The 10385-nt window shown below is 42.6% G+C and overlaps 1 protein-coding gene across 3 annotated transcripts in view; it reads left to right on the top strand.

Moving 5' to 3' along the window:
- Window positions 1–291: 291 nt before the first annotated feature.
- Window positions 292–10385, top strand: part of SLC2A12 (solute carrier family 2 member 12) — a 64913-nt gene continuing 54819 nt past the window's right edge. For all 3 annotated transcript variants that reach the window (XM_017875466.1, XM_017875464.1, XM_017875465.1), the window contains exon 1: window positions 292–594. In XM_017875466.1, coding sequence (XP_017730955.1) covers window positions 480–594 — 115 coding nt within the window. In that variant the 5' untranslated portion in view covers window positions 292–479. The remainder of the gene's footprint in view (window positions 595–10385) is intronic.

The raw sequence follows: 10385 nt of genomic DNA, 5'->3' as shown, positions 1-10385 counted from the left end.
CTGGTATGTCTTTGCATAAATTGTTCCTCTTTCTCCAAGATTAACTGATACCATCTGCGAGTATTCTATCCCCACTCTCAGCTTGCATTTAAATCTGCATGTTTCTTTTCTCTGCCTCTTTTCAAAGGTGCTAGAGTACAAGAGCTACCCTTAGCTAATGGCCAAACACTCCGTCTGAGCTCCCTTTCTTTTAACCCCTTGCTTCCAACTCTGCATCTAAAGGCAAAAACAATCCTCGGACTCACGGCCCTCCCCCTGCCTGTGATAGGCTGCTTGGAATAGCAACAGCCTGTGTCACCGAAAAGGGCAAAGCCTTCGGAAATAGAAACAAAGTTGGTCACAAATCACATTAGCTTTGCCCGAAGTTTTTCCCCACACTCTTCTTTAGCATGCTATTATGGGGAAAGTGACCACTCCTGGGAGCGGGGGTGGTCGGGGCTGTTCGGTGGCAGGGGAGCGGCTGTAACTTCTACGTGACCATGGTACCTGTTGAAAACACGGAGGGCCCCAATCTGCTGAACCAGAAGGGGACAGCCGTGGAGACGGAGGGCAGCTACCGAGCCAGCGGCAGCCGGCATCCTCCCTGGGCGAGAGGTAAAGTGAGCCTGCGGTGCTCGGGTGACCGCAGAGAAGCAAGCTGTACTCATCTCCCGAGTGTACTGTCTCCTGAGTCTGCGTGTGTGTGTGTGTGTGTGTGTGTGTGTGTGCGCGCGCGCGCGCGCGTGGGCGCCCTGGATGCGTGGAGAGAAGGGGACAGGGTCTGGTGGGACGTGGGATAGCTCTGAGCTGTAATGTTGTGAAAATCGAAGTCTTGGTGGAACCTTATGTGCCAAGAAAATACAGGTTACACATTCACCACTGGTATGAGGGGTCCCCTTAATCGTGTTTACATAATACAATGTATGAATCTTTTTCATATTGGAACGGTCCACCGGCAAAGATAGTCTCATTTGTAAACACACACAGGCACACGCATGCCCACACTTTTTCATTTATTGTCACAAATGGACACCGTGTAACCAGTTGACATTATAACCACTGTTTTGAAAATCAGTATTTTAAACAGGCTTCATAAAATTATTAGTTATGTAATCAATGAGAACACAAACTTCCTTTTTAAATTCCCAGCACGTTTGTGATGAATTTGAGCGTTATTCAGAGCCTGAAACGCTTGCTTTGCTGGGTTCTGCCTTCTTTTGAAACCGGCCTTGCAAACTGGGGTTTGTTTGCTGTGTTGTCCTTCTGAAGGTGAAACTTGGAAAAGTTTTAATTCATTTAAGCCATCTTTGATAAATCAGAGGCTGGTCTTCACTTCCACATTTACAATTCCCACAAATACATTGTACACTTTTTGCTGCCTCTTCCTGTTCATTTAGTTTGTGCTGAAAGGAATCGAAAGTAATTGTAATACGAAATGACAACAAACACAGATAATCTTCTCTTTCCTACTACTTTCCTCAGCTCTGTATTCTTAATCAGATATTATATTCCCAAGCAGCATATAGAAATTTCATGCAAAATCCAATACATTAAATGATACAAAAGACATCTGCCTTTCTCTTGGGAATGGTCTTAATACTGACGTTTGCCTTGTGAGTTTGTCTGATCATGAGGAAGTGAACCTGTGACCTCTAACATCGAGGCATGAAGCGGCCCTCTTCAGGCATGGAGAAGCCCTCCATCTTCCATGTCCTGATCTCAGTCTTCTCTTGCTTTCACACTTCTCGTCAAGAATGAGGCTGGGCGTGGTGGCTCATGCCTGTAATCCCAGCACTTTGGGAGGCCGAGGTGGGCAGATCACCTAAGGTCAGGAGTTCAAGACAAGCCTGGCCAACAGAGTGGAAACCCTATCTCTGCTAAAAATACAGAAAAATAAAAAAATTAGCTGGGCATAGTGGCACATGCCTGTAATCTCGGGAGGCTGAGGTATAAGAATCGCTTGGAAGTTACAGTGAGCTGAGATCACGACACTGCACTCCAGCCTGGGTGACAGAGCGAAACTCTGTCTAAAATAATAATAATAATAAAAGAATATCTGAGGTCATCTTTCAATATGGCCTGCCGTCTCTTATGCAGAGATACCCTTTTCCCTAAGTGTTTGCTACTCATTGGCCCACAAGTTCCCTCAGAGCAGGGAAACATATTTGGAGATAAAGGGAAAGAGTTGCAAAGTTCTTTTCTCCAAATTCCTGGAAACATGAGCTGCAGTATAGACTGCAGAGCAAGCTGAGGTAGTGATGTTAACAAAAGGACTCACTAAATAGAGTCAGTGATAATGTCACAAAGAAGATGAAAAGAAACTGCCTAGGAAGTCCTTTTGTAGTAACCATTAAAAATGGACTGTTTATTTTGATACGGCTTTGAAGGTACAATGTGCTCTTAATAGCTTATATTGTACAAATTCACAATTATCCAGAAGAAAGATAATGTGTATTTACATTTGCAATAGTTGGTTACATGCATAAAATTCAATTTAAAGTGCAGCTGTTTTCGTTGTTGTAAAGAAATAATAAATAAGTACCATAAATTGTCTTTCAAACTTAATTTTAAATTAACTTTCATTATGTAGAAGAGAAAGCCTAAATGTTTCCTTAAAATGTCGGATGAATACAACTTCGATTTGTGCTATATATAATATGCATTTAGATGAATGCAAACCTTTTATTTCCTACTTTTGTAGATTTTCTTAACTTGTCTTAAATGTCTTTTGGCACCCGAAAGCAATTATATACACATATGTATAAATGAATGCATAGTGCAGACTTGCTGTATGGTTTTCATAAGTTACTCAAAGTCTCCATTCATTAATACTGGGATGGTATCTTCATCTATTTTATGAAGGTGTTGAGATTTAAGGAGATCATATTTGTCAAATACTCCTTTTGGCTTCTTCGTATTTTCAACTTCTATAGTTGCTTTCATCTAAGAAATTCAGAGTATTTAAATTATGCTCAACAATGATCATAATATGTCTGCATTTGAAGGTACCAAGCTTTTCTATCTTCTTAGATGGAAAAATCAAAGCACAAAGAGGAATGAGTTATATAACTCAGGACAAGGTAATTAAATCATGTGAGATACTGAAAACAAAGCAAAACCAACCCCTAAGGTCTGTAGTTGAACTCCCTTGATGCTACTGTGCACAGTGAAAAATTTTGGCAGGTCTTTCTTGACTAACCCTCTTTAACCAAAAAGAATGCTTTGTTCCAGTGACTAGAAGCTAATGAACTTAATTCATTTTCAATAAGCTATGACTCAAAGTGGTTACATTTTTAGTAAATTTTTTCAGCTTTCATGGACATGTTCCAATTCATCTTAGTATAGGGTAGGATTAAGCTCAGTTTGAAATTCTTGTGCCTAGAGTTGACAATAGATTTAAGTGAAGTGAGATACTAGATGGATGGAGCAACTCACACAAGGGAAACCTGAGGTCAGAGGATGTGTGATTGGCCCAAGGTCACACAGAGGATGGTGCAGAACTGACCCTGGTGGCCTCTGGCCCAGGAGATTCAATACTGACTTCTTCAGCTCCCAGGTTTCCCTTATTTCATGATCCAAACAACTGGCTGTGGAGAGAGTCCTCTTAAGTTTCCCTCCACCCCCATCTGCCCAAAGTTTCAGAAACCAAGAACAATATTTACCATGTGAGCACAGGTTGTCAGCACTGCAGAACTCTCTGGCAGTGGGACCCAGAACATGAAGAACGGGACTCATGAACCCAGCTGAAAGGACTGTCCTTCATTCCCTCTGAAGATGCCCCAGTCTGAAATTTAAGAAATACACACTTCTGCTCAGCAGATGAGTATTCTAAGGCAGTTGTTCTGAAACACTTTTAAAGCTGTGAACTCCTTTTTCCTAAATGGAAGCTGGGCAGGTGGTGAGTATGTAAGATGTAACTCTAACTATGTTCCTGCTGAGTGCTGGTCTCCCGAGTTTAGCTTAAACTGGGCCCCCTGGAATTTCATCCAGCCAGGCTTTCTCAGGCTTTGTCAGTCAGCTCTAGGTGAAGTCAACTTGTAAAAGAGATGGAGACTTGGAAACAAACTCATCCTCAGGGAAGAAAAAGTCAAGCCAACCAGCTTGAGCAGAGGTCAGAGCTTTGGTTGTGAGAAGACAGATTCTAGTAAGAGGCCAGTTACCTTGGGCAGACCCAGGCATCTCAGAGTTTTGATGCTGGGCCATTCCCATTTTCCACACTTCCTATATATTAAAAAAAAAAAAAAATCAAGCATCAAAAGCCGTGACAAAATTATAGTGCTTTAAAACATATGTATTTAACAAGTCAATATCTGACAACAATGGTTGTGTCTACTGTGATACGCATTTCCAAGGATATAACAGGTTTTTTTGTTGTTTTGTTTTTTCTGAGACGGAGTCTCGCTCTGTCACCCAGGCTGGAGTAAGGTGGCGCCATCTCAGCTCACTGCAACCTCCGCCTCCCGGTTTCAAGTGATTCTCGTGCCTCAGCATCTTAAGTAGCTGGCTACTTTTTGTATTTTTAGTAGAGATGGGGTTACCATGCTGGCCAGGCTGGTCTCTAACTCCTCACCTCAGGTGATCCTCCTACCTTGGCCTCCCAAAGTGCTGGGATTACAGGTGTGCTCCACAGTGCCTGGCTGGAATGACAGGATTTTTAGACATGTTCATTTATGGAGGTCATTATGGAGGACCACTTGCTCTTCTGTGTGGTCACGAGACCAGATTTAAACATAAACATCTCCCTTTCAGTCCAGTCAGTGTATCTCTGTGACTGTACATTTAAACTCACTTGGAAATCACATCAAAAGTCTAGATTTGAGGCTTTTCACCACTCTGAGCATTGGGCAAATGGCTCCTCTGGGATCTCCTGGGAAGGGAAAAGGCTGTCAACATGGTGGGAGATGTTTCTCTGCAAACTCTAGGTGCTATGCGTCATATGCAGCAGTGGTCCTGCTCCTCTCTAAGGACGTGTCACCCAGAGAGAGCAGAGAAGTTGCCACAGACCCCCTCCCAGGCTCTGAAGCAGCAGCAGACACATGCTGCAGGAAGCCTGCCCTGCCAGGGCCTGGCAGACCCAGATCAAGCCATCCTGAGAGCAGCCGGCCAAGCAGTGGGGCCCACGCGAGCAGGCTGAGATTAGCTGGTGCACACCAGCATGCCTGAACCAGTTTTTACAGCCATTCTGATAGGTCGGTGCCTCTGTTCTAGTTGTTAAATATTCTCAACATCACCTTTCTCTCTGTCAGATTACCAGCAGTTGCTGAGACAGCTGAGAGCCCAGGAATAGGCCTGATGGTAGCTGATAGGACCTGAATATGAGCCCACAGGGTATCTTCCTTGTGAATTCTCAAGAGGGTGGTCTTTAGTGGTCTAGGGCTTACACTAGTTGGTAGAGACAGAACTCAAAATTTACTGAATCTACCTTGGAGCAGCCGAACGGAGCTGAGATTTGCATGTGTATACAAAAGATGAATCCGCCAATTTTAAAATGCAATTTTTAATTGCTGTAGGTATGTAGGATTTTATTATTCATTCAAGAATAGTTCATCTTTGAATCATGGTTTCATAGGGAGCATTTTCTCTGTACTATCTAGCCTTTGGGTTAAAAAAGTTCTGAGAGTTCTAAAAGGCCCTCCACCACTATGCAACAGTTGAAACAGCTATTTACTCAGTGTATGAGCAAAAATGAGTTATATAAGATTTTAAAATTGAGTAGAGTCAGAGCTTCTTCATTCAGGTTTTTTTTTTCTCATGAACAGTTTCCCCCAGAAGGATGAGTTACTGAAAAAATTAATGCAATGGAAGCCACTTAAAAGATACCAAGTTATGGTGATGAGAAAGGAAAAGTTGGAATTGGCTCCTTCCCAAGAGGCTATTTGACCAAATATCAAATGTGGATGATTTCTCATCCCTTCTTCCCTTCGAAAGCCCTCAATCTCAGTTAAGGTCACTAAACATGACATCCCCCAAATAATTCCCAGCTGAAACTGAGTCAAGTATATTACCGTTAGAGTAAATCATAAATTCAAATTTTTTTTCTGTATTATTTTGTTTTGTCTTTGCACACTGGTATCATTTTTCTTCCCATGTTATAGCACACTTACTTATTCATTTGCTAAATGACAATGCCTCAGTAATATACTAATCATTCTTTTTTAAAATTTAAGACAGAGTTTTGCTCTGTCACCCAGGCTGGAGTGCGGCCTTGGCTCACTGCAACCTCTGCCTCCAGGGTTCAAGCAGTTTTCATGCCTCAGCCACCCAAGAAGCTGAGATTACAGGCACTCACCACCACACGCGGCTAATTTCTGTAAATATATTTTTTAGTAGAGACAGGGTTTCACCATGTTGCCCAGGCTGGTCTCAAACTCCTGGCTTCAAGCAATTCACCTGCCTCAGCCTCCCAAAGTGCTGGGATTATAGGCGTGAGGCACCGCTGCCCACCTAATTATTCTAAACTACTTAGTAGAAATAATAATAAGACTAAAATAATTTACTACATCATTCTAGTTTTAGGAGATTTCATTATTTTTGAACAATGATTTATTTCATACTGTTTTGCCAAAATTCCACGTAGAAAAATGCGATTCTTTGTTTGACTTTCAGGAATATATTTTTTAAGTAAAGCAAGTGTAATTTAATTTTAAACTGTTAAATTGTGATTGCCTTGGAAGTAGCTGTTTCTCAGACAACTCATGACTCAGGTCTGCCCGGCATCCCTGGGCTCTGGAACTGTTAGCAGTGTCCATTACTATTTTATACAAAACGTCTTGCTCCCACACACATCTCCACACTTCATGGAAGTCAGCGTTGGGAGTTATGTGTAATGCTAATTAAAAAGCCATGACAGCTCAGCTTCAGATGTGCAAAGTTTTTAAGAATAGGGGAAACGGAAGTTGTAATTAGGGTCAATTTGTGTGGTGAGAGCGCATCCTCACACTAATGAAATGTTTTATTTATATTGGGAAACTAAGCTGCAGAAACCTTCACGCAAAATCACAGGAGGAATTTTTCATGCTGCAAGCCCAATTATGTAGGTACTGCCAATTTTGAAAGCAAAGGAATTCAAGAATTTATGAAAGACACAATTGTTATGCTGGAAATAAGGTATTATTTTATTTCTGTTGCTATCAGTAAAAGACTGTTCCAAAGCTTTACCTCCGTATTATGAAGATTTCACTTCTAGATTCAGATTAAAGGAGCTTTTGTCGAATGATTCTTGTGGGCCAAGTGGTTCTATTACTGTAATCCCTTCAGATCTTTACAACAACCCAATGAGGCACCCCAGTTCACAGATAAGGAAACTGAGGCTAAGAACGACAGCCAACATTTACCAATCACTTATTACCAGGTACCGGGGACTCTTCTGTCTCATTCATTCTTATAACTCTATGGAGGAGGTAATATTATCTTTATCTTGTGAATGAGGACACAGAGAGACACAAACCTTAAGGGACTTGTCAAAGTCTAGCCGGTAACTAATTAGGTCTCTGATTCCACACTGTCCTTCACCTTTAAGCCCAGGTTCCTCCTGGAAAGAAGCAAAGGGACTTGTCCTGGGTAACACAGATATTAGAGGACAGCACAGTGATCTAAACCTCACTTTCCTAAATCCAGTCCAGGTTTGCTCTCTTGACCAATATTACCAGCCAGCACTGATGTTTCTACTTTCCGATCTGTGAATTTGGGTTCCAGTTACACTCATTTCAGGACTTGTTTGCATTCTATTTTAGTTAATTCCCTAATTTTTTATGTAACTTGTATTTTTCTATAAGATTATATGTTTCTGGATAAAATATGTATTTCATGCACCTATCAGAGCTCTGAGCTGACTGGCAGTGCTTGGAAAGTTCTGTGCAATTCATAATAGGCTGGAATCATGCCTTTTTCTCTGTATTTCAAGCCTACGCATGAGGGATCACATCCATGCAGCACAAGTACCACCTTCTAGTGCCATTAAATCCAGATGTAACCTAGGAAACATCTCAACACGATGCTGCCAGCAACCACGAAGGCTGATTGCAGTAGCCCTCAGATGAAACTTGCCTGCCGGACAGTGCTGGCACATAGTACACGCTTAATTGTTGAAGGAGTCAATGAGTAAAGAAGCGATTGCTGAACTAAAGAGCATTTTACTTCTGCAAATACATATTGAATACCTACTACATGAGAGGCACAGTGCTGGATGCTTCAGGGTTAAAAAAAATGTATCTAAGACATTATTCTTTTTTTTTTTGAGACCGAGTTTCACTCTTATTGTCCAGGCTGGAGTGCAGTGGCACTATCTCGGCTCACTGCAACCTTCTCCTCCTGGGTTCAAGCGATTCTCCTGCCTCAGCTCCCGAGTAGCTGGGATTACAGATGCCTACCACCACATCCTGCTAATTTTTGTATTTTTAGTAGAGATGGGCTTTTATCATGTTGGCCAGGCTGGTCTCAAACTCGTGACCTCAAGTGATCCACCCACCTCAGCCTCCCAAAGTGTTGGGATTACAGGCGTGAGCCACCATGCCCAGCCTATTATTCTTGTCTGTAGGTTTTACCAATTTATCAAAAAGATAAAAATCGAAATAACTGCGAGATAACCATTCAGCAAATACTGAGTGGGTAGTAGGAATCAGATATGATGCCAGGCCCTGGAGTCTGGTGATAAATGAAAGGCATCCTCACAGCGCGGATGCTTATTGCCAAATAGCGGAGAGAGATGAGGGATCAGGAATCCTTTGATGGAGGAGATGGCTTGATATTGTAGATAATACTATGATAGCAAAGGGGGAAGTTCAGCCAGTCCCTGAAGACTCCCGGAAGACAGGATGGCTAAGTTGAGCCGAGCATGTATAACTGAGGCCAGTAGTTTTACAGAGCATTCTAAGGAGGGAAAATAGCTTGAACATGTTTGGAGAAGAGAGAATGGCACATTCAGGGAGCTTCACATATTTCGGAATTCTGGGAGCACAGAGTTCAAAGCAGGAAAAGAGAATGACAACGGAATCTGAAGCTGGCAGCAGGCACAGCTTCCTTAGCTTAAAAAGGATGTCACAAAACCTTTGTGAACTAAGTACCATGAAAGCAGGAATTCTTGGGAAGGAGACCATATTAATTTAGAGAAATCAAGAAATATTTTTTTTTTTTTTTTTTGAGATAGAGTCTCACTCTGTCACTGGGCTGGAGTGCAGTGGCATGATCTCGGCTCACTGCAACGTCTGCCTCCCAGGTTCAAGCGATTCTTCTGCCTCAGCCTCCCAAGTAGCTAGGACTACAGGCACACGCCACCATGCCTGGCTAATTTTTATATTTTTAGTAGAGACGGGGTTTCACCATGTTGGCCAGGACGGTCTTGATCTCTTGCCCTGGTGATCCGCCCATCTCGGCCTCCCAAAGTGCTGGGATTACAGGTGTGAGCCACCACCCCTGGCCTGAGAAATCAAGAAAATTTCTAAAAGTGATGGTAGTGGTGACAGAAGTAGGGAGTCTTAGAAATCCTCATTTACATGTCTCCAAATTCTGTAGTAGCTTTATGGGGTCACCATTCTTTTAATATTAAAATAAAAATAACCGCAGGTCCCATGTGGCTAAATCCACACGCCTCCTTCCTCCCCACCAGCCTCCCATCCAAACACACACAGTGCACTTCAGGAGTTTCGTGGTTCTGATCACCCTCCTGCACCACCTTCCTGCTTTTTCTGGGTCCTTGCCCTCCACTCCAGCAACTGGTCTTTTCTCTTATCCTTGCTCCAATCCATTCTTAGATGACAGCAGCCCTCTTTCCTTCTCGAATTCTCGAATCCCATTCATATATGCTCTTTGTAGATTTTTACTAAGCATTTGAAGAGGGCTGTAGTGCAATCGAATATTAGGTAGGCCCATTCTAAACATTCTCTGTCAAATCCGCCATAAGGAGTTTCTTTTTTGGGGTGTGTGTGTGTTTGGTTTTTGTTTTGCTTTGTTTTGAGACAGAGTGTTGCTCTATCGCCCAGGCTGGGGTGCAGTGGCACAATCACAGCTCACTGCAGCCTTGACCTTTTAGGTTCAAGCGATTCTCCTGCCTCAGCCACCCAAGTAGTTGGGATTACAAGTGCACGCCACCACACTCTGCTAACTTTTTGTATTTTTAATAGAGACAGGGTCTTACTATGTTGCTCAGGCTGGTCTCAGGCTCCTGGGCTGAAGCAATCCTCCCACCTCAGCCTCCCAAATGTGTGTGTAATCTGTTGGGATTACAGGTGTGAGCCACTTAACCTGGCCAGGAGTTTCTTGTAAATCAACTTGTAAAAAATCCGCAGGTTTCTTGTCATACTGAGCCCTTGGTGTCTCTCTCTCTCCCCATTCCCCACAACTTGTCAATTTGTCCTGACCTTTTCTCCTATTTTTTTTTTTTTTTTCTATTTCTGGGCTCTCTCAGCCTT

This window comes from Rhinopithecus bieti, unplaced genomic scaffold (assembly GCF_001698545.2).
Source record: "Rhinopithecus bieti isolate Rb0 unplaced genomic scaffold, ASM169854v2 scaffold_9615, whole genome shotgun sequence".
Lineage (NCBI taxonomy): Eukaryota > Metazoa > Chordata > Mammalia > Primates > Cercopithecidae > Rhinopithecus > Rhinopithecus bieti.
The sequence above is the reverse complement of the archived record's forward strand: the minus strand, read 5'-3'. Positions and strand labels throughout refer to the sequence as shown.